Here is a 25,932-nt window from a genome sequence, read left to right as displayed (position 1 = left end):
CGGGAACAATACACAAAAACGCAAAAGGCTGAATGAAATGACTCCTACTGAAAGTGCGGTTGCCTCACTTACACTCAACCTTGATACCACCCTAAAAAACTGCATTGAGCCTCTAACCGTGTTCTACCAGTTCAAAAGTGAGATGGAAGCTCGCCACCAGTTTTTTGAACACCTCAAGAATCTAAACAGCATGAACGCTCAAATGCCAATGGGAGGGGTCAACAGCTATGAAAGCAATACCGACACTATGCCATACGCAAGCCAAACTGAGTATCTGAACCCAACCACCGATGCCCCCAGGTATTCCCATACCACCTCTACGCTGATTTCTTTGACCAGTGTCTTGTTTTCTTTATCTTACTTGTTGCTATTGCTCTTAGTTGGTTTAAAAATAAGTCTTCTTTTTCCAAGTGCCGAAACCGATACTCTGCTTAAATTTATTAGGTTATGTTGGTCTATTGTTGAAGAATGTGTTATGCTGTTTGTTGTTGAATGTTATTGTACCTCTTTTTTATAGCAGATATATTTGCATTTATAGCTGCTCATTTGGTTAATTTCTCTTATTTACGATCATTCTTTCTTGAACTTCACACCTGCCGGCGTTCTCTGGGGATTGCTTCTTTTTTGGTTATCTTTTTAAAAAAAAACCCTGAACCAATTTAAGTTCCTTCTCTTTTTTCATTTTTCTTCCGTGGAAAATGTCGGTTTTGTCTTGGAATGTGAGGGGAATCAATGGGAACTTCACGATGCAATCTTTATCAAAAACTCTAAAGAAACACAACCCCAGTCTTGTCTTCCTATGTGAAACAAAGTGCACTGACCATGCTACTCTCTTCTCAAAAAGAAGCAAAGCTCTCAAACATTATGTTCCCATTGGATTTAGCGAAAGCCAAGGCAGGTAGGAACTAAATGCAATTTAATCAGGAAAGAGAATTCATCTATGGCCCTTAATTGCTGGTACGAAGGGAAGGAATGGATTTCTATATTCATTTATGCCCCACCAACTTACCCTTTAAGAAAAAGTTTTTGGTCCCAACTCCACTCCTTTCTCCAGATTGTATCTAAACCTTACATCATAATAGGGGATTTCAATGAAGTAATGACCCAGGAGGATAAAATGGGAGGAATCTTCAAACCATCAGCTGCACTTCCTGTCCTTCAAAAACTTATTTGCAACCTGGATCTACAAGAAATTTCTTCCTCTGGAGTGTCCTTCACTTGGTCAAATAAACAAAAACCACCAAACCTAGTGAAAGAAAAGTTGGATCGAACCCTGGCCTCTCCCTCCTAGATAGCTCTCTTCCCAATGGCCAGCCTAATGAAACTACCGGCAACGGGTTCCGATCATAATCCTTTAATACTCAATCTGGCGGAATCCAAACCTCAAAGACGGAAACTCTTTCACTTTCAGAATGCATGGATATACCACCCACATTTCAAACAAGCAGTTGAAAAAGCTTGGGTAAGTGAAGGTAATTCAACTTTTGACTGTAAATTGGCTAATCTGTCTAGATCCTTACTTCACTGGAATAAGTCTGTGTTTGGGAATATTGACAATATCTTCCATACCATCTCTGAGGAAATTGGGATGATGGAGAATCTACCCAACCCTGATTGGGATAGATTAAAGGCCAAGAATCAGTCCCTTGCGTGGGCACTCGAGGCCGAGGAGTCTTTTTGGTTCCAAAAGTCTAGGGCTAAGTATATCTCTGATGGTGATAGAAATACTAGGTTTTATCATCTCTCTTCTAAAATTTACCTCCACAAAAGGAAAATTGAGAATATTGAGATGGAGGGTCGGATTGTGAACACACCATATGAGATTGCCCAGACCTTTTCGAATTATATGCAAACTCTGTTCACATCTTCGAAACCTTTGGACCCATCTTTCATTGAGTGTATTTTCCTGAACATGGCTAGCAGAATCCAATTGGATGGAATCTCAGTAACCCCTTCTCTAGAAGAATTAAAAGCTCTGTCTTTTCCTTTGATCCCCATAAAGCCCCAGGAATGGATGGGTTCAATGCCTTTTTCTATCAAAAACATTGGGATCTAATCTGTAAAGACCTCTTTGAATTTGTGCATCTCTTATTTAATAATTCATCCCTACCCTTTGGAGCAAACCATACGTTCTTGTGCTTCATTCCAAAAGAGGACCAAGCAAGATCGGTAACTGACTTTCGACCCATAAGTCTGTGCAATGTGAGCTATAAATTTGTGGCAAAAATTCTAGCCCGAAGGCTAAAACCCCTCCTGGATCATTTTATCTCACCTTGTCAAGGGGCTTTCGTGTCAAATAAACAAATCACAGACAACATTTGCCTGGCCCATGAAATCTTCCACTTTATGAAAAAAACAAAGGGAAAGGCAAGCTATTGGCCCTTAAGCTTGATATGTCCAAAGCCTATGATAGAGTGGAATGGGATGTGTTGATTAAATTGTTTGGCTTCTTGGGCTTTGATGAGAAATGGTGTGAACTAATTCACACGCTAATCTCAACTGCTACATTCTCAATCAAACACAATGGCAACCCCTTCTTCTGGTTTTCAGGAACAAGGGGACTAAGGCAAGGTTGCCCTCTTAGTCCTTACCTTTTCTTATTCATAATGGAAATTTTGTCTAGATTACTCAATGAGTACAGAGCTCTCAATCTCTTCAAGGGTATTAAGGTTGCAAGAAGAGCTCCTGAAATTTCACACCTTTTCTTTGCCGACGATACCTTTCTGTTCTGTCGGGCAACAAAAGAGGATGCTTCGGCCTTAAAAGCTGTGTTAGAATTGTTCTCCGATGTCACAAGTCAAGAAATCAACTTTGAAAAAAGTGGGGCCTTTTTCAATAAGAATGTATCCTCAGCTGATAAGAATGTGATTCTATCAACTTTGGGAATCAATGAGATGGAGAGAACTCTATTTATTTAGGCACCAAGCTGCTTCAAGGCCGATCAAAAATAAAGGAGCTAAGGTGTGTAATTAACAAAATGCAGAAAAAAATGTCCAACTGGAAAGCTTCAACACTATCATTTGTAGGGAGAGGAGTTTCGCTGAAATCCGTTCTCCAACCACAATCATTGTACCAAATGCAATGTTTCTGATTCCCAAAAATGCTATATAAAAAAATCAATTCTCTCTGCCAAAAATTTTGGCTAGGGAATCCGACAAAGGAAAGACAGCTTACACTTATTTCTTGGGACAAATGCTGCCAACCAAAAGAAAATGGAGGACTGGGGTTTAAGAAAATGGAGGACGTCAATACAGCCCTACTACTTAAACAAGGATGGAGAATGTTGAAACACCCGGAGTCGTTATGGGTAAAAACTCTGAAGGCAAAATACTTCCCAAGCACAACACCTTTTGATCCAAAGGTTAAAAAAAAAAAAGGGATCATGGACATGGAACAACATTTGTGGAATCCTACCAAAATTAGAAACCATGGTATGGAGGAGGGTTGGAAATGGAAGGAGCACTTCGTTGTGGTTTGATCCATGGATTAAAAAACCAGAAGATCGGTTAGATCTACAAATTGATACCAAGATGTGGGGAAGAAACACAACAATGGCTCAAGCGACAAACTCAATCAATTTTGACAACAGGGAGTCATTTTTAACTCATAATTTGTTGATTTCACGCATTTCCAACATAACCCTCACTAATGAATGTGACGCATGGATGTCTCTTATTTCAGGTAATGGGGATTTCACTGTCAAACTGGCAAGGAAATTCCTCTCACAAATAAGTTTGACATCCCACCCCAACATTCTTAGCACATGGTAGAAGTTTTTCTGGAAATTACCCATTCCTCCTAAATTTAATATGTTTTTTTGGCGTCTTTTAAATGTAGGATTACCAGTTAAGGCAATACTTGCCCAATGGGTATCTATATCACCGGAATGCAAACTGTGTGGGAAGTGTGTGGAAACTCCATGGCATGTTTTTCTTTCATGCAATTGGACGAAAAGAATTTGGGCAGCAGGTCCTTTGGGACTTAGAATGGAAAGACTTTCACATACAACAATCTGTGACCTCTACAAATCGTTTGTCCTGGATTCAGGATTGGACAAATCATCAAAAAATGGATGATGTCCATATTTATTATAACTTGCTATTTTGTTTGGAAAGAGCGGAATGGCAAGCTGTTTGAAAAAACAAATCCAAACCCAATGAGAGTTTTGAAAAACATCTCACTCTGGATCAATGATCTAAATCTTCAACCATATCACATGGCTGAAAGGACAAATCATATAACACATGTTGAGGTATCTAGACCGGATACTTGTTTTTGTAAAAGTATTATTAACTTAAATTTGTGTTCAACTTTGTTGTGTGCAGGGGTATATAATCCAGAACTAAACAGCTCAGGATGGACTGTGGGATTAATATGGGAAGGCCAGTTAAAATATCTAAGCACAAGAGGAATAGGGAATGGAAGCATCAATGAAGCACTTTTTGTTGGATTAAAGGATGGAATAGCACAAGCACAAATCAACAACATTCAAATACAGGACATATGTTGTAGTGAAAAGGAAGTGCTCAAGTTACTTCAACCACCAAACCACAAGAAGTGGCCAATAACTCATGTTCCAATTTTGATTGACATTGTTAGTATAACTAAGGATACTAACCTTAAACTTTTTGGGGAGAACATACTCCACCACTGGTTTAACCATCTAGCTTTTAGATCCTCCATAGACTACAATAAGACACTAAATGTATTAGATCCCATAATTCTTTGTACTTGCTATTCTACGTAATATTAAGTTTTTATTTACTACCAAAAAAATAAGCTCATACAGCAGCCCAATTGATGTGATTAATTCACTTATTCAAGAGTTGGGATTTCTTTGTAAATAAGGTGGTGTAGATCTGCAATAATCAAACTGCTACATATAACGTCAGGAACCCAGCGTTTCATGAAAGGACTAAACATTTTGAAGTTACTTGTCACTCTGTGCAGAGTATCATTATGAGGAAGTGATTGTCACGCCATTTGTATCTTCCTGCAGATCAGCTGGGTGATATGTTTTACCAACATTTGTTTGGTCCTCTTTCCCAGGAAGGCTATTCCAAGTTGGCATGGGGCAACTTATATGCTCCAGCTTGAGAGGGAGTATAAAGGTTTCTACAATATAGAGTGTCATTGTCTTTTCCTATAATACAAAACTTATTGAAAATAACCACAACAGGGAAAGAGTAACTACCACAGTAAATCTTAATGATGGAGTTTGCCTTTTTTTTTTTTTTTTGTTTACAGATCCACTTAGACCAAATTGCTTTTTATCCCAGATTCCCAGTTAGACTATGTTATTGTTACTTAGAGTTTTGTTCTATCACAAGGGATGAGGAAGTATCTAGTCCTTGCTTCTTTTAACAGCTAAGGGGGTCTGCCACTATCTTGAGAATTCTAGGACAAGTAGAGTTCCTGGAAACCAGTTGGGAGGTCATGGATAAGACTGCAATTACCAGACACTTTCCTAGAACTAGATTTTCAGTGCCCACATCTAGCACAATGGCTCACTACTTTCATTCAAAAAAACAAATACAAAGAAACTTGTGAACATCATAGCTTCAAAGAAATGAATTTGGTCAGCATAGCATACCTATCAAGATCAAAACGCACAAGACAGGAGGAAGCATCATCCATTTGACAATATTTGCAGCCCTTAGCAATTCGGCATGGTAAATCAATAGAGTCTGCCAAAACCTAGTAAAAAGTTTTAACTTAGTAATCCTGTTATATGTAAAATCATAAAGCTTGTTTGCTGAATGGAAAAGAATGAAGAATCCAAAAGAGAACATGTGCAAAAACATTGAGTTAACAAAAGATCAACAAAATTACATGTACTTGTCCATGAACTATTTGTAAAACAAAACAAGCCACAGAAATAAAAAGCAGAAAATAAAAACAAAAAGAAATCAGAAAAGAAATCAACAAGAAAATTTAGTTTAGTTTCTATTACTTTTTTCTTTCCTTTTTTCCTGTTAATAACTCCATTTATTAAGAATACCCAACCAATAACACAAAGAACTATAGACAGTATAAATTTTAAAGGCAAAGCAAACCATACAAAGAGGCTTTGCCAGTTGCCTCACACTCTTCTTGAATAGTTTCTTGAAACATAGCATTTGGTGAAATAAAAGAACACATAAACTCTATTTTTAGGCGTACCATAACTAGGTCTTAACATTACAGCCTATAAGAATTATAGATTAAACAGTCTTTTGTGTGTGTGGGGGGGGGGTTGATTTGGGGTAGAGAAATGCAAGAATTAGTGAATTTATTAAGTTCACCTTGAACAGCACAGCACGTTGTCTGCATAAGCCAATCGACAGAGTTCCCATTGGAAGCACAATAGAGCCTAAGCAATCCTTCAAAACATCACTGCAATCCTTCCAGCGAGAATCCAAGTCATCTTCTCCAGAAGAAGCTACACCCCTTGGATAGATGAAAACTTAATTACCAAAAGTACAGGAGGAACAGACACCTTATAGCCATTTATTATAAGACAAGGGGCATAAACAACTCACCCCATGCGATTGCAGACTAGCTTTGCAAGTTGATTAACCACTTCATTAGGAGTAATGCAACTACTAGAGATGCTAAGTACCCTATTAAGTAACTCCTTCAAACCAGTATCATTGTGTTTGTCAATCAAAACCACTTCAATTGACAGATCATTATGTGGGTCAACAGCCCTAAGCAATTCAATTGATGGAAACCGACCATTTTCTTGCAAATCAGTGCATAAAGTCCAAACATATGGTTTGATTCCACGGATAAAGTAAAATCCATCCGGGATCTTGTCAGAGTAAGATAGGAAGCCATTCACCTGGTACACAAGAAATTTACAAAACAAGGCTCATCTATGCATCACATAAGATATCAAAGAGATAATAATAATCAACAATGCATATGTGATGAAGTCGATTGCTTGCAATATGACAATCGACATCTTTTAATATGTATATAATGTGCTGTATCAATGAAACCCTGCTCGACTACCAGAAGATGTTACCACGACGGCCTAATTGAGTTTACTCTGGCTGAAGCGTCGAAAAAAGTGTGCATGGACAGATTCAAGTTCGGAGTTTTTGTTTTTCCTTTTTCCTTCTATCCTCAATATCTACCGAAAGGAACAATAGACCAGAAGCTATCGAAACAAACATAGACAACTAACCCAGAATCGATGAGACATAGATTCAGCAGATGACGAGGACGACCTGTTCGCCAATTCATTAGGAACAGGATCCAGGAAATTAGGATCCTCAGCACAAGTAGCCTCTGAAGATAGACGAAGGGCCAAGGCGAGCTGGAATTGGTAACTCTCCTCAGTCTGCTGAGCCCAACTCTTAGACGAAGAAGGTCCTGACGCATTATTCGCTTTCCCCCTCAGTTCTACCCCAACATCCTGATTACAGATTTCCAAATCATTTGCTGCCATCGACATCGTCGGCTGATAGTAATCTCCAGACAAAGAGCTCTCTCCAAAGCTACTCCCACTCGATTGCCTCTGCAAACCAACCGACGGGAACAAATTTCCCATCCGTCCCCCACCTTGCTGCAAGCGATGATCTCCATCCCAATCTAACCCCCACTCCGTTTTCCCTTTATTCTTCTCCCCAGAGAGACTCTCATAAAATGGCCCTGGAGCTGCAACAGAGAATTTCATTGACTGTTGCTGCTGCTGTGGTTGTACTTGCTCTTCTTCCGGGAATTGACTCAACAGCGTGTAGTTTGTTCGCCTTCCAGGCATTTCCATAGAAAAATCAAACCATAAACCCTCAAATAATCCTAAATTTTGGCATTTCTACGTTCAATTGAAGATTTTATCACTTATTCTCAATCTCGCATCGTATTTATCTTCAGAGATGAATGAGACATCCATGGCTGCGAGTTTTCTCAGTTCTGAGCGTTGAAGAACCCATAAGACACACGAACAGTTGCAGTAGTGGAAAGGGTTCTTGAAATACCAGCTTTCCGCGTCGCCTTTCCGTTTTTGGGGGCCTGGGTCCCACAGAAATCAATATGTATAAACTTTATACATTAAATGATATTATTCCCCAGTAATAATCTTCATCTGCTTCGAAAATGACAGAAAATATATTTGGAAAAATTACCTGATTAACCACTTTGTGATTTTCTTTTACAAAACTAACCACTCTAATGTTTGATTCAACAAAACTAAACAAAAACTTGCTTCTGAATTTACAGAACTAGCCACTACAGTGAAGGTAGGAAATTTCAGTGAATTTCGTCCGAAATATCTAAAAATTCTCCAAGTTCGCCAAGGGGCCGAAATAAAATCGCCGGTAAATCAACGATCCGGCAAACCGGCAAAAATCTCCCGAAATTTCACCGAATATCTCTTTTTTCTTCGTTCGAAAAGAGATTGTTGGAGATCGATTATTAAAAGGAACAGTAGAGAAGAAGCTCTAAACTGAACAAATTGTTTGATCGCCTAAATGAGCAGATTCCATTTCTATCACTCAGTTTGTTTTCATGCGAATATGTTGAGTTCTCACGGTACTTCAATGTTTGGTTCCGCACTTCCACTTCACTTAGAACTCCGGAAGCCGCTTGCAAGATCAAGATTACACGTTTCTGGGATGGGGAGTGGGCGTGGGTTTTCTTAAAATCCATGAACCTCCTTTTTTTTTTTTGTCTTCAAATGAATGCATCATTGCATCACACATCAACTAAACACTTGTTTCCCTTTTGTTTCAAGCTCTGGTCAATGACACGACACATCACTGACCACAAATACTTTCATAAAATAATTAATGACAAGTGGGAAATCTTAGTATAATGAGCAATTGCATTGGAAATATCGGAGATTAATCAATAGTGATGAAAATTTTCAATTTTTCAAATCACAGAAACTTATGAGATGGTGTAGAACTGACAAAAGAAGAAAAGCATAAGAAACAGTTGATATTTCACTATAAAAGATAATGTTGAAATTTCAAGTCTGGATAAAAACCCAAATGGGTTTTGCTAGAAAAAGAAGAGATCCAATGAATTGTCAAATGAAATTAATAGATTATCAAATGAACTCAAGCTTGTATTTTTTTCTACTTTTCGTTACAAAACGAATTATCAAAAAAGGGATTTGAACTTATGATTCAAAGCAAATGAAATGCCAAAGTGGGTTTTCCTACAGAAAAGATAATAATAAAATAAAATCTCACCTAGTTCAGAGCCATAAGATTGAGATTCCCATTTGATCGAATTAATGATTTCCATCTCTTTTATCTAATTTTTCCTTAACCTAATCAGGTTGCAAGACATAGACGGAGTTAGCACAAAAGAAAATTTGGGGAAGAAACACGAAGGAGGCTTTTGCAACTTTTTCCTTTTTATTATTATTGGTTTGATTAAAAAAACAAACGATTTCCAGCAGTCATTTTCAGCGAGGGTTGCAGGTAATTTCTTTCAGCAGGGTTGAAGGTGATATCCGGTGGGGGATTTCAGACAAAGTTTACAGTCTTCCACGACGCCATATGATACTGATATCGGAAAAAATGTCTTCAACCCTCAACCCCGGTCGGGGGCGAACCGACCGATTATTTTCGGGTGAATTGGGTTCGAAAATGGCATGCCAAGGAAGAAACCTTACACGATTAACAGGCAAACACAAGTCTGAAATTCTCGGGATGAATAACCCGTCAAAGAGATGGTTATCAGCATTCACGGGAGTGGATAATCGTGCCAACTCGGATAACTGCCACGCTCGTAGCATCAAGATTGTGCAACCAAGGAAAGTTGTCCATTACCCTACTAACAGGTATAATCGTCAAGATACGACGGTCACCATAAGAACGCGCATACGAGTTCAACGAACAGGATTAAAAGGTAAACTCTATATAAGTCAGAACCTACGTACGAAGAAGGTATTTGAATCGTATTCATATTTTAGCTCTGCAATAATCAATCAGAGCTGTTGTGATCAGTTCATTAACTGACTTAGCCATTGGAGGTGGACTCCCAACCCCCACGGTCGAGCCACATATGACGATTGTTTTGCAGGTCATTCTCCAGTGATCTAAGGGCTGGGCAGATTTTGGACACATCAGATATTAACTAATACGTATCCATATTTGACCCAACCAATATGATACATCTCGATACATTTCTCCATTGAATTACAGTAAAATACATTAGCCGAAGCAATACAATACAAGATATAGGATGATACGTCTCTTAAAATCACCTGACCGATACGATACTTTAAACTTTGATTTCAAATAATGAGTAGCGAAGTCTTCAAGGGTAAAAATGTCAAAGGAAAAACACTTGATTGGAATTTAGAAGGAACACTGTATTGGCTAGTTTTATAAGATGAAAATTCAAGTTAGTTATTTTTGTTAATTAGAACAATGAATGGTTAGTTTTGTAAACATAAACTCAATAATAGCTAATCTTATAATTTTTGGAAAATATTTCTCAGATAGTGTTTTAAGTTTCTTCTTTTTCTTTTGTTTGTTTGTTTATTTATTTATTTTTTTATTTTTTCACATAGTCTCAAAACTCTCAAACATGATTCGAAGTTCAAACTGTGTATCACCTAAGGGGTTACGTCAATGGTATTGACCAACAACTCTTACTAAGATGTCTTGAGTTCGACCAGATGGTGGCATCAAGATTTAATTTAAAGGAACGAATAATAAAATCAAATGGAAAGAGGATCAAGTAATGATATTTTTTACACATGAAAAGAAAGTGAGAGGGGTCTCTCTAGAGAGTTTTCAAAAAGTCGACGGCAGAAGGGGAGCGAAGTGCAGGTATTTCACACATGGAAAAAAGAGCCAATGAAATTACACCAAAAAAATTTTAAGAATTGTCTCATAACCCCACCCCCCCTTTTCTCGAAGCTTCCCTTAAAAAAATATTAAATCTCAGAGTATCGAATGAGATGTGAAAATATCGGCTGCAATTTTATCTGGTCACTATCAACCAATTCTGTCTGATCTGGGTTTTGATTGGACCACAAGGATGGATTAAGACAAATTTGTATGGGTAAGTTTCTTTTGTCTGATCTTTGAAATCAGGTCTTACCCAAAAAAAAATCTTTGGAATCAGGTGGTAATTCCCTTTAAAAAGTTCTGGCCATCCCTAAGAATCTAGCAAGAAAGCTTTTCTTAGAAAAAAAGGCAAAGGAGACTCAAAAAGATATCAACTTCACGAAAAGGAAAAGACGATTTAGAAGGTAATTGTTTAAGAAGATACATTGCACCATGTCTCAATTGGCTCAATCTTTTTCATTTTCTTTGGCCAATGGCTCAGTCAAGATGACAGTTATGGATCATGACCTTTGGCAATAGCTTTCTCTTCTTTTGTGGAAGTTGAAAATGACAAGAAAGTTTTTGATTAAATTAGGATTTTTTATAAAGAATTTACTAGGTGAAACTAATGATCATTTATTCTTATGCTCTATTAAATGGTATCTACTGTCAAAATTACAAGTTACTAAGATTCTATGTTAACTAAATGATCTAGATGCCCTTATCACAAATTAACGAAATACTATTTAGTAATATTGCTCTCTGCCTTTAACTTACATCTCCACCACATCTCCCTCTCCGCCTTTAACTTACATCTCCACCACAACTCCCCACTCTTCTCCTACCACCTTCCCCCAATCGAAAATCACCCACCCAAAACCCTAATATTGTCTTATCAACATTCTCATCACTATTGGAAGAAGCTCCAAGCCTACTATGCACAAATTTTGAAACCATCTCTATCGAAAAGCTTCAAAGCTAATTTTTTTTCCTAGCTACAGGCCTACAACATTGTGCCACCCATTCTTCTTGCAATGGAAAGCATCATCAACATCGCCAGAATGATCAAGCAGCCAAAACCACACCTCAGATTTTGAACCATTGCCTGGCTTCCAAATAACTTTACTTTCCCATCCAAAGTTTAGCTTCAATGGTCTCATCCTTCACTACGTGTTTATCCCTGGGAGAGAGACCTGTCTTTGCTCTTGATAGCGTCATCAAGGCACCACTGGATGTTATGAATGATCCTTGCTTGTACTTATTTGCCTATGTTGAGTATGGCTCATGCTTTACATTGTGTTGCTAATGGACGGGTCCAGGCAAGGATGTGAGGGCAGCACCCCTGAAGCTTATGGAGGATCCACGTGTCTTTGGGCCTCGGAGTTTCTTTATAGTTTGATTTTGGGTCCATGAATAGCTGTGGCTTATGGTTTCTAAGTGCATGTATAGTGCTGGAGATAGCGTCACATTGAGGTGAACCAGGATAAAATCCGTGTCTTTTTTTTTTTTTCTTTTAAATTGTGTGTGATTGTGCTCTGATCCTAACAGCCTACTTGTAGAGCTATGAAATTAAAGGGACAAAATTAGAGTCAAAAAACCAAAATCAAAGATCAAGCGGTCAACAAAAGCAAGAAAATGAAGGTAACTATTTACCGGCATGAAAGAGATTATAGAGAATGCGAGTGAACTTTAAAGCATTGTCACTGACGCTCATGGTAGGTGTGATTGTGTGAAATGGTCATGTGCAACGTGAGCAACCTCCGGAGTTTCAGGTTTCTTTGCAAGATATCCTTTTACCGCCGCCTTCGGTTCTGTTTCCCTCGTCAGAGATGCTAGTGAAGCACTGTACAAAAAGAAATTTTCATCAGTCGTAATTTGTAACTGATCACTCTGTTCTTCCTTTCTTTTCTCTTTCATTTTTTTTCCTCCCTCGCAGTATCGTTCAATGTCAAGAAGGAAAACACCTGATAGACTGGAGTTGCTGCTTCTGGAGTTCCTCTTCGGAAATAGGAGAGAAAGCACCTTGAGTTCCTTTATTGGGTGTTGTTGGTGCAGATTTTTTCTTCTGGAGCGAATGCAGTTCGTTGATCGTCTGCGTTTTCACGGGAGGAGCACTGTTGTCGTAACGGATACCGTTTTGTTTCTTTGTATTGGTTTGGATCTTTGGAAGCCCCCTCCAGCGTTTGGGAAGTTGAATTCTCCGTTCCTGTTCCTGTTAACTACTCCGTTAGCTGCTTGCCGTTTCTTCTCTGTAGGTTACAATTCCATGTATCGACTAGCATTCAATGCAAACCATTTAAATAGCTAGTTTTCAATCTTGAGAGAGAGAGAGAGGCAGAGCCCTTTTTCTTTATATTACAATTCCATATATCAGCGAGCATTCGCGACAAAAACGACAAGGGAGAAGAGAGAAGAAGAAAATGTATAAGAAAGAAAGAAAAAAATACAGAGTTTTTCGGTGGGCAAAGACTAAGAGAGAGGGAGTTGGGTATGGGAGGGTATTTCAGTAATTTGTGTTACGGTGCGGTAATATTGTAATTTCATTGCTCAAAGGGTAGTTTGGTAATTTGTGTTCATTTTTTAAATGAGTTAAATAAGGATACGGGCATTTGTGTCATTTAATAAGTTAAATTGGAGGCAACGTCATTTTTTTGCTCCCTAGTTGCAGAATCTTCCTCAACTAGATGTCTAACAGGGTTCTCTTAATAAATATTTATGTTTACCAAAAAATTTTGAATTTCAACTAGTTGTGGATGGTTTGCTTGAAGTTTAATGCATTTGTCAACTGTTTGTTGTATTAGTGTTGTCTTGTTGTAGTAGAGGACATATTTTGTTTAACATTATAATAAGAAGCATAGTTTAGGGTTTAGGGTCTAATGTATAGTAGTGGACAATCTTGTCTAATGCATATGTTGAGTTTACTTTTGCATAGTTAATGCATATGTTGTCTAATGCATAAACAAATTTATTTTTGTGTGCAACTGTGAAAGTATACTTGTGTTGGTGCTTATGTCTTATTTATCTTTCTTATATTCATTTGATAGGATGTCGATTTGAGTGGGAATGATAGTCATGATTACTATCTACAATATAACAACCGTAAGTGCAAGTGTGAGAAGTTAGCACCAAGTGAAGATCTCAGGGTCAGTGAATCATCCCAAGAGGTCGTATTAGACATGTGAGAGTTTCCCTAATGGATGTTGATACTTCAAGTGGTGTAATCCAATTGGAGAAGAAAGCACACCCAATCCCACATTCTCCAATAATACTGAAGAAAAAGAAGACCGGATGAAATCTTTGAAGAAGAGAGTAAAGTAGCTAGAGAATGAAGTAGCCTTTTGAAGAACAATCAAGCCTTAATGAAGAATAGGTTTGGTTATAATTTTGGTGAAGAAAGAAAGAAAGTTTACCATCATCATCAACAAAGATTTTTCTGGCAGGGGATGGTGGGTAGAAATAGAGAGATATTTTTCCGACAAGGGATCATGGGTTTTTCCGGCAGGAGTGTGGTGATTTTCGGCAAAGGTGGGCAGTTTCTGGCGAAGTGTAGGCAGAAGACGGGTGAAGGGAGAAATCCTTTCACAGTTAGTTATGTCATTTTAATCTAATGAAGGGAATATGGTCATTTTATTCATGATTTAACAGAACTTTGGATGGAATGTTAGGAGTATATAACTTGTAATTTAAGAATATGCAATATGCAATTTGGGGCACCAAAGCATGCAACTCAAAGTTTAAGCCCCACTAAAGTGTGTAATTTGTAATTTTCTCAAAATTTATTAATCTGGGCAACTTTATAGGATTTTTAAATTTTATCAGGAATCCTTTTTCTCATATACTAACTTTTTATTTTTCAGTTTTTCATCGAAATATTGGAAGAATTCATTAATCAAAAAAGTCTTGCTTGAGCCGTGCATTACAAACTGACGGATCAAGAGTAAATGGTGGCATAGAACCCCATCAGACGTTAGAAAGTTTCAACCTAGAACAACCAAAAAGCAAGGACATTTATATACGTGATGTCACTACAAAAGTGGTGAAACTGATTTGACACGAAGTCATTGACAAGCTGCTTTATGTGCTCCAAAATCAAAGAAGTCACCCAATCTATTTGTACTGAAGTCACCATTCAACCAAGATACAATTGGTAGGTTGTCAGAGTATATAGCAATACAATTGAGCCTTAGGGCTAACGCAAATGGAGAGCATCACGACAAGCTTCTGCTTCCATAAAGGAGGTTGATAAAGAATACCCAAATTACACCTGGCTCCCATATCACCGCAGCCAACCCCTTACCTGATGGACTGACTCCAGGCCCCATCGATGTGAACAACGAAGTGGTTTGGTTGTGGTAGCTAAAACACATCTAAACTCTGGTGGAAGATCAGGGATACTCACCGGATTTGAACTGAAGAACACGCTCTTAGCCAATGTATGATTTGCACCGGGTAGAGTGGCCATCAGATCTTGTGTAGGGTCGTGCTTCAGTGCTGCTCATTAAATGCGCAGCACGGTGAAGCGCACGGTCGAGATCGAAATCTCGACCGAAATTTCGATCTCGACCGTCCGTCTCGGTGTCGAGACAGACGATCGAGATCGAAATCACGGTCGAGATTTCGATCTCGACCGTGCGCTGCACATGCTGCGCATTTAATGCGCAGCATGCAAGTCACACTATCTTGTGTATCATGTTTAAAGATGAAGCCGTTCGTTGCCTTCCATATTTGCCAAACCATAGAAGTCCACAAACAAGCAATATCGCGCAAATCAACCCCTAGAAAATGATGCTGGATAAACTAAAGTCAATCCTTGAACTCATTACTCTAGAACAACACAGTATCTATCCTTAGCAGAGATAAACCCCAAGTAACTGTGGCATGGGGGCATCTAAACAGAGCATGTATTATCGTTTCTGCCTCTCCATTATATAGGGGGCAACTAACCCCCACAGGCATATGCCTTTCATGCAGATTGCGATTCACAGGTATGGCACTACCATAACATTTCCAAACAAAATGCTGAAGTTTAGGAGCAATGGGCAACCTCCAATAAGTTTCCAATTAGGGTCAAGAATTGAAGGAGATGGTAAAGAAGCAACTATGGCTGAGTGACCAAGGGGACAGACTGTACCTTGAAATCACTGAGCCTTGTGAATCCCCATAACCACTTATCCACCTTGATGCCTTAGTTTACCTATTATCTTATGCAGTTACTTTTCTGATATACTAACTTATATTAGATAAACCCAAGGAGTGGATGCATTGGTAAAACACCACCACCTTGAAGTAGGAGGTCAGCATTTGAATCCCCTCAGGACTTGGGCGTAGCTTCATCTTATACTATATAATTCCGCCATCCGCAATATATAAAAGCACCTAAAAGGGAGGAAGAACTTGCATTTGATACATCTTGAATCCTTTTATTATTTCTTGCTTGAATCATTTAATCTTTTTCAATTGAATCAAAGCCATAAAATAATAAGACTCGTCTAGATAACCTCAAGGGATGGCCTAGTTGGTAAAACCAACACCTACAAGTAGGATGTCAAAGTTCAAATCCTCACAGGGCCAGAGGCAAAGTCTTGCCTTATATTCAAATTATATGTAACAGTTACCCACTGATGATCTAATCTGGGCGAACCTTGAATCGGGGAAAAAAAAGATTTTGTCTAGATATTGATATCAAAATATATATGTCTACAAACCTCAATGAGAAGACAAGATCAAGGTCTCTCCGAGTACTTGATCCATGGTAGTATATTGTCCATCCAAGGATATTTCCGGAGCTGGTTCTACAAAGTGTATGCATGTCTTCGTTGCATTGTCTTGTTGTGTTTTAGAATTTAAGAATTTGAGCGTATTCATACTTCATACAAAGTTTACTTAGTAAAAAGAGCTATAAGGTGTAGTTTTTCACTTTTTTGGTGACAGCTTGATGGTCACATCCTTCGAAACTTCTCGGTCAATAGATCGTAGAAATGTCAACCATCCATGTGACGCAATATTTTACTTCTAATCGAAAATTGAATCTATTACATGATTGTCTAATTAAATTGAGAAATTTTTGTTACATTTTCTTGTACATATTTGTAATTTTAACATTGAATATTTTCTTTTAATATTAACATGACATATGGCAAAACCAAATGGGACCGGGCCTTTTTCTTGTTTCAAGCCATCCATAATCATATATATTTGTGGTCATTATCTTTGAGTTTTCTATATTAGACAGGATTTTGATGATGAGAAATAATATTTATCTTCAAGATAAGAAGATGAGATTCCAAGGAATTTTTTCTAAAAACTTTTATGACTTTCCGGTATGGGATATAGATTAGCTACATGATTTGGATTAACATTGTCACTTGTCCCTTTATGATTTATGAAAACAAAGTCGTTTTCAAGAAAGAGTTGGTTTTTTTCCCCTTCCCCCAATAAATCTCGAGTGTGGATCATCTCCTGTGCTCCTCCGACGGCGTTACAAACCACAAATTATGTGGAGTCTATAAGTAAAAAATAATAAAATATTTTTTTAAAAAATAAACCCATCACCTTAACTTTGTGGATCCCCCTATTATTTGTGGTCAACAATCATGGGGGGACGATTGGACTCATAAATCTCTTGCCCTGTGTAATTGGCGTGATTGGGCCATCAAATAACATATAAAGCTGGGCTTGGATTTGAGAGTGTTTCTTAAATAAAATATGGGCTCCAATACAGCCCATGTCACTGAGGTAGAAACCTACTGGGTTGAGCCCATTTAAGTTTTAGGTCCTGAGATGTTGAGGTACGGTAGGTGAGGTTTGTGAATGGCTAAAAAAGAATAGGGAAAATTTCGGTCACTCTCCCCGGGAAGCACGAAGTCTGCGACTGATTCCCATTTTCCACAAACATAGTTGGGCCTGATTTCGTGAAAAAATGAAGTTCTTTTTATTTTTTTCAAAAAGTATTTTTCACATGGCCCAGTTGTATTTTTTATGTGGTTGGAAAGCCGTCAGAGAGCAGTCTGTGCTCCCCCAACGGGATGAGGATCCGAACTCAAAATTCTCACCCTCTCATGTACTTTATTCTCTAATTTCTTATTTTCCTCTCAATTAAAAGTTGCACCTTTGATTCCTTGAAAAAGTGAAATTTTACCCCTCATTCTCCTTTGATATTTTAAAATGATTAAATTATCATTTTTTTACCTCTTTAGTTTGTTACGTAGAAATTTTTAACTGTTTTTTGTTATTGTTTTTCTCCTTCTTCGTAAGAATTCCTGCCTGGATGATTTTTATTTTTTTATTTTTCCTCTTTAACTTTTTTATTAGAACTCATTAGATGTCATTAAATATATTTATTTTTTATTCCTCCATCTTTTATGATAATTCATTAACTGTGATTGGATATTTATTCCAATCATAAAAATAAAATAAAATAACTATGGTTGGATATTTATTAAAAAATATCCTTTTTTTTATAAAAAATATAAAAAGGAAAAATACAAATCTAAATAAACGAACTTCAAAAGGAATAAGAGAAAATAAAAACATACCTGATCACATATGATGGTTGAGTAAAAAAAATAACATATAATGGATTCTTGTGTTAAAAAAAGTATATATATAAAAGAAAAAAAGTTGATTATAAAAAAAGAAACGAATCCTTTCAATATACTAAAGTGACAAAATTAGATGATTATTTGATCATTTTAAAACATGAGGAGAGGAAGAGAGATAATAATTTTATTTTTAAACATTAAAGAAGGGAATAAGCATAAATAAGAATAAGTAGAGGAGCGAGATTTTTTTTTCCAAAACAAATATTCATTTTTAAAAAATCAAACAGAAATGTTATTTTTTCCAGCCAATTGTTCATACATTTAGATTGCAAGAGTTATATTCATCGTTGTTTTATTAGACGTCCACCCTTGCTCGTGCAAGTGAATTGATGTCGTGTTGGGGTTATACTCCGTACCAAGGTGGATGGGTGGTTTAGAAGTCTAGATCTTTTGGCCCCAAGTTACTAGTGCTCCCACGCTCTTATGTAAGGGTGTCAATTATGTATTAAAACTGTTCATCCGTACCGAACCTCGCTGTCTAAAACTGCACTATTCAAAATTCGGTATGGTACATACGGAAACCCAAATTTCTTCGGGACGGTTCTAGTTTCGGTTTCATACCGTCGGTTATGTACCAAGGACGATTCGGTCAAATTAAGGGATAGCAATGTAATTTTACACTTAAAACACTTTACTTTTACCTTATCTCTAATTCTCAATTTCAATTTTATGTCATCCCTCACTCTTCTTCTTAGATTTACTTGTTTTGTTTTTGTTAACATCAGATTATATCTTAGATTCTTAATGAATAAATAATAAAAATAGCATGGGTTTGTTCGTACCAAAAGTACCACACTAGATACAGTGTTTAAATCAAATTTTTACACTAATCTATTATCGCAATCGTATCCAACCGTTGATGCAAATACTAAAATCGCATGTACTGAGTAAATTTTGTACGGTACGATTCTAGTTTTCAGTATTCAAAATTGATGCCATACCGAATTATTAAAACCGTACTGACTTACACCCTTACTCATACACTTATATGAAGTAGTGAGACCTACAATCACAAATTTGCCCTAATTAAATTGAACAATGTGAAACATACATTTATGTGAGTGTAGGAACAGGAGAACACATAAATGTTTTTTTTTTTTTGGTAAATAAAAGAGGGATGGCGGTGCAGCGACCTAGCGCCCTCCGTTATGCAATGTTCGGATTTTTTATAGAGTGCGACCTATGCAAGCATTAGCCTTGTGCACTACCAGTGCAAGCACTGGCCCCGTCAGTGGAGCCCCATCGGAGGCCTAATATAGTCCACAGAAGCCGGTAGCACTCATGCCCAGGCCAAAAAGTACACAATTGTCCAATGCAAGAAACAAAGGAGATTTGAACTTAGGACATGAGGTTTATCAAATCACTTGGGAGTGAGCTTGGGACCACTAGACCACCACCCCCGGGGGTGGTGAAAACAGAAAGGTTGGAGGCCTATGAATTTGAATCGTTAAGAGATTGTGATGACGTAAGCTTAGGGTAATTATCTAGAATCAAGCAGCCCTGCAGGCTGGGCTTTTGGATGAAATCATAACAGGATTTGGCATATTGCTGACTTCGCAAAGCGCCAACGGAAAAAGCGGAAAAGCAGAAAAGCAGAAACGGTGCGGCAGGTCGGCAACATGTTTCGGTTAGTCGGTTTCCAGTTGCAGCTGCCACTATCGTAAATTTCTGAAAGCAGACCTTCCTTTCTGAAATAATGAAATGATTACTTCTTCAGGTATTTACGTGTGACTCATTCTCATATGAGAGCCTACTTACCAGGTTAAACTGTTAGGTAGGTGAGGTTGGGGTTTGGAGTGATCCCAAGCAGATATCACATCATAGGTTCTAGGTCTTCGGTCCTTCAGAGTTCGGACTTGAAAGCAGATTCTTGCTGTCTTTGGAGTACAGCTCATGCTTTACGTTGTGTTGCCTAGACATGGGTCGTACTCTCTGAAGAAGCCCCTCGGCAGGGGTGTGGTAGTGCCTCCATAGCCCATAGAGGGTTCATGTTTACGTGAGTATTGGAATTTCTTTGCAGTTTGGGCTTGCGCCCATAAATAGCTATGGCTTAGGATTTCTAAGCGCATATATCTCTTGTGAGAACATTGTATGTAACTGTTTTTAAGTAGAATATAGTGAAAAATCTATTGCTGGACGTAACCTCACATTGAGGTAAACCAGGGTAAAATTCGTATCTCATTCTTCCTTGTTTTCTATTCGATTGTGTGAGATTGATCGCTCTAATCTTAACAAAACCAAATAGTAAAATTTGGTCACTAGCTTATCTATCAAAGACAGGGCAAGGGGTGTCAATGGTGCAGTTTGGGAAGATTTTGGACTTGGCTTAACAGTTTCAAGTTGAAAAACACCCAGCTCAAACATGGTTCATTTGTAAAATAACGGTTTCGGGCCGGTTTTGGTTTGTTGCAATTTTTGTTTGGATTGACTAACGGTTTAGACTCGGGTTGACTAACAATATATAGTATGCAAAGAAAAAAAGATTGAGCATCTTGTAACAAAAGCTATAATTCTATGCAAAGCAAAATTACTATTAATCAATTTCCATTAGAAAATTAAAAATCATTCAATGTTTAAGCTCTATGCACTAAAAGTAGAAATCCACCCACCCTATAGAAATCAAGAACCTATATAGTAAGTACTAACATAGAGACTGCAAGTTCATTCCTCAAACTCCACTGGATGGTCCTTCAGTAATAAATCCTCAAATTAAAAACTCTTTTAAATTATATATTGTGCTATGATTGTTTTGTCTTAAAATTATGTCATTGTTATGTGAAAATGTAGATTTTTTTTTACCTTTCTATGAAATTTGTCTCTACTTTGATTTGGAATTTAGTTTGATAAACAGAATAAATATCCTTGAATTAGATAAATATTTCATAAATTGAACAAACTTGAATATTGGACATTCATACTTAATCTCCAATGCATTATAAATGACATGATGACTGATGGTTAATTGAAGCATTAAATGACTAATTTATAAAGGAAACGTAAAAGTTGTTAATCATGTCACTTTCTCTTCTATTTTTTTAAACGAGAGCACGACTGTGTTACCATTAGATGTCTGCCACATTTTCATAATTGGATCTAATGGTGGGGATTAAAAGGGCGCAAGTATATGCGTGCATACGAATTTTTTTAATTTTATTTTAGTACCTTTAATTTCTGAACTTTCTATGTCCTACACTCCTAGCTGAAATCCTTTTCCATCACACCTTTTTTACCGTATATTTGGAACCCTTGAACCACAATGTCGTCTATGGGGACGATGGAATTTAATCTGGATCATCTCCTCCTTAGGCTCTTCAAGCTCCCCAACAGCTTTACAACCACAAAATACAGTGGAGCCCACGGGTGGAAAAATGAGATTTTTTTTCAAAATGTTTTCACCTATGGGCCCCACTGTATTTTGTGATTTTAAAGCTGTTGGAGAGCACAGAGTGCTCTCCCAACAGGTATCAGATCCAGACTCGATGGAACCGGTGGAGGAATCTGCCTTCTCCCCCAGATGTTCACTCTCTGTTATCGTGGAGAAAATTAACGATGAAACTAGTTTTGGAAGATGAAGAGGATAATGACGGTGATTTTGTAGAATTTATGGAGGAATTTGAAATCCTAAGAGTATTATTGTTCATCTTAAGTGGCGGGTGAAACTCTAGTCTCCTCCCTTTAAATGGAAAATTTTACTTGTGACTTCATTTTAACCGAATTTATTTATTTTTTGATAAAATGGGTTTGATATTATATTAAAAATAAAAAGTAAATAACATTACATACGATAGATAATCTTTGTGTTAGTAGTCACATGGCTCACTAAAAAATCGGTTGTCGCGTCAATCTCCTTTAGGTGGTGTAAAACCACACGCTCATCAAATTCGTCTCTCAATAGATAGATATCTTCTATCAAATCACTCAGTGACCATTGGATCACACAAGGTTGGGTGATTTGTTGACTCGCAATTAAAGAATTAGACCTAATTTCAACCTTTTGATAACCTTGTCGACGAGCGCCTCATAATCCAGTGAGGATGGCTTGCAGCTGCCAGCTCCATACACAATACATTATGTGAAACATAGCCACCAGCAATGGCAAATAAGACATCACCTTCCGAGGTTCACCGTTGGGATGGATAAAAAGGAAGTGATATCTCAAGATTGAAAAGAACTCACGTTGAGCCGGTGTATCCTCCACTTGCTACCTATTGTTAGGTATTCTCAAATGATCATTTTGCCTCTAAACTAGTTTTATGACTTAAATTACCCTCCTATACCCAATCCATAGGTAGATGAAAAGATTATCCCTTCACCCATTTTTTACTACCAAAAAATACTTACCACCGTGGGCCCCTTGCCAGAAATCACCCACCATTGTCATAGTGTTGTGTCAAAAATCTCTCTCTACTAAGGCTCTTTTTGGTATCATTTCTCATTTTCTATTATGTGCAGAGAAAGGAACAAATGTGCACAGTTCTTAGAGATGGAAAACTCTAGTTTGATAACAAAAGCCTCTGTACTAAAACGACAATTTCTCTGTGAGGTATTCACCAAGGAATGTTGCTGTACATCTTTATTTTCCATTCAAAAATATTCAAGGTAATGTTGCTACCGGAGAAATACAAATTCTTTTAGACTGTGTTAAGAAAATCTATACCTAACGCAGTGGAATAGTAGTAGAAAACACATACAAAAAACATAACACAATGATTTACTTGGTTCGGTCACAAGGACATACGTCCAAGGATGAGTTAGTGAATTCATCAAGTCATGCACTATCGAATAACAGAGATAAAGTTATAGCCCTAATGCTTCACAAGAAATAGATTCTATACATGGACCAAGAGAATAACTACAACCGTAACCAAGAACCAAATCAGCTCCTCTCTTCATGCGCAGACCAAGAACACCAACAGTAGCAGTGTCTTCAAAGCATCCAAGCCATGACTTCTAATCCTCCATGTAAGATCCAACTAAGAAGAAGCAAGAGAAACAAGGGCACACTAGAACCAGAGCACCAACCACGCTCAAGAAGAAGAAAACGAATGAGAGAAATGAATCGTGTGTTCTAACCCTAAGCCCAGACAACACGTGTGTATATATATATATAACCCTGAATGGAACTAAATGCCCCTTCAAACAAATCAGTAAAACAACACTGTCCTAACACAATAGATAAGACAGATATGCCCCTGTTCATATTTACAACACTAATGTTGCTGCCGGAGAAATACAAATTCTTTCAGACTAACCGTGTTTTTAGAAGAAGAAGAAGAATCGAGGAATCGATTTCAGTGATCCTGATTTGGAAATCAAGTTTGGAGAGAATTTCTGAAACTATTCGTTTTAGGGAAGGAACTGTACACCAATGCATTTGTGGGAAGCATTCCTTCCCAGCTTGGAAATCACTTTTGGGCTATTATTTCTTCTCCTGGAGAAGCTTATTTGGAATCGACTCTTTTCCCTATTATGGTTTTCCTGGGAATGGTGTGGACATTTCTTTCCGTTTCTCATCGAACTCTAAAATCAGAAACTGGTTCGAATGTTTACATTCGACCGATTTCTATTGCTGCTGATCTTCTTCTCAGACCTGAAATCGGAGGAACAAAAGACACATAACACAGAAAAAACTGAAATTTTTTGGGTCTATTCTATAAGACTGGGTGAGATCGGTTCTTAGACTAGAGGAAAAATGCATGAAAACCCACATCACATCAGATGAAATTAAAGCAACTCCAAAGCATCCTTCAAGTTCTTCTTTATTTTAGATGGACAACAAATCCATGACTCCTGAAACTTGTGTAACAGAACCAGAAAATCCGACAGTACAAGAAGGATTCTTTCCTGATGAAGTAACAAATTTTACGTTTGCTTATCATGGGCGAAATTGATTCTCTTTCTCTCTCTCTCTCTCTCGTTCTTGAGATTCGTAAGAATTACAGAGATAGCAGAGACCTTCTAGCTGAGTTGAAGTAGGAGGCCCTACTTGGTTGCTTTTGTTACGTCTTTTTCCTGCGCAGAGATTTTATACAGTGGACGGTCGCGGGTGATTCCTGGGCCGGCTGACAGGTACTTTTTGGCAGACAAGGTATCTGAGCAAGGCTAATTACCATAAAAAAGAAAAAAAAAACCCCACCTAAGGCTTGATATGAAAGGCTAATTTAGTCATAATTTTTTTTATTGCAATAATGATCATTTCAATTTCAAATTAATAAAATTAGTAAAATGGTAAACTAGCATGAGGATTTCTTCTACTTATAGAGGGAAAATCAAGTTTCACCCTTACTTAAATGGATCATTGGTAAAAAAACTCTAAAATATATATGATCATCATAAACATAGGAGGCTCCCTTTGCCTGGACTACTTAATCGGTTCCTTTTCTAGGTCTTTGGGTTTCGAATTTACAACCTCATTTTTGGGGGTTGTACTTTAGTATTGTCTACAGTCAAAATTGAAACCTCGATCGTCCATTTCATACAAGTCGATTTTCAGCTTTTTGCTAAACAAACGGTCGAAACTTAGATCTCGACTGCAAACTATAAGTACTACGCATTAATTACCCAAGCCAAATGCCCATTTTTTGTGGTATTGTTTCTTTGAGGCATTGTCCATCCATTTATACCCTTAATTAAGTTCTTTATTATATTCTTCCTTCTTCTTTTTTTGGGATAAAATGGTAGATTCGACTTAATTGACACATCGATTAGCCCTGAATTCTTTGAGATGTCAACAACTCATCAGCTTCACCTACTTTCATAAACCCTTTGATTAGCCCATTTGTTGCTCTCTGCTCGGAATCCATATCATCACCTCGTCAGGGAAGCACAGAGTGCTCCGCGACGACTTTACCACCACAAATCATGTGGACCCACATGTAAAAAATAAAAAAGATCCCACACCCAACACGGTCCCCCGATAAGGGAAAGCCGCCGGGGAGCACAGACTCCCACGGGAATGTGATCCGGACTCTCTTGCAACCTCGATTCATTTTCTTTATGAAAGAAAAAAAAAACCTCTCGATTCATTTTCTATACTGTCCATACTTGGGATCTGGTTCACCCATGAACTTTGAGGAATACATGAAAGAAGGGGAACCAACATCCCACATTCTCATTGTACTTAGTCCTGATTATAATTTACAAGAACCCTAGACCCCATCTACCATTTAGCAACATAAAAAGAAAAAGATAAATGATTGTTGTAGGAAGAAAATTTAGTATTAGGAGATGGAGATCGGCGGACAAAAACTCACCACGGGAAGGAAAGATACATAAAGAAACTCATCGAAAGTCCCAATCCCAAACCCTACCGAAGCTCAAGGTCAATCTATCGTAATTTACCCGAGTGTGTACCATCTCCTATGACGGAGAGCACCCCTGATAGCTTGATAACCACAAATGTACAGGGGCTCACAAAGAAACAATAATAATAAAATTTTAAAAGTGGGGCCTATTATTAGTAATTTGTGGCCTGTCTATAGTCTATCATCGACAAGCTCTCTATGCTCCCCTTTAGGGTAGAGGATTCGGATGACCCTCCCCAAATTTTTTTAACC

General features: G+C 37.7%; 1 protein-coding gene across 1 annotated transcript in view; it reads right to left on the bottom strand.

Moving 5' to 3' along the window:
• The window catches only part of LOC149008202 (serine/threonine-protein kinase CTR1-like), a 38,403-nt gene extending 30,440 nt beyond the window's left edge, over positions 1–7,963 (bottom strand). Inside the window, exons 1-4 of the mRNA XM_089166083.1 lie at positions 7,172–7,963; positions 6,522–6,823; positions 6,285–6,429; positions 5,594–5,697 (exon numbers count right to left, since the gene is read on the bottom strand). Of these exons, the coding sequence (XP_089022209.1) occupies positions 5,594–5,697; positions 6,285–6,429; positions 6,522–6,823; positions 7,172–7,753 (1,133 nt within the window). The 5' untranslated portion in view covers positions 7,754–7,963. The remainder of the gene's footprint in view (positions 1–5,593; positions 5,698–6,284; positions 6,430–6,521; positions 6,824–7,171) is intronic.
• Positions 7,964–25,932: the final 17,969 nt, after the last annotated feature.

This window comes from Hakea prostrata, chromosome 8, assembly GCF_041222555.1.
Source record: "Hakea prostrata isolate BN-2017 chromosome 8, UWA_Hpros_2, whole genome shotgun sequence".
NCBI classification, from domain to species: domain Eukaryota; kingdom Viridiplantae; phylum Streptophyta; class Magnoliopsida; order Proteales; family Proteaceae; genus Hakea; species Hakea prostrata.
This window is presented reverse-complemented; position numbering and strand designations above follow the sequence as displayed.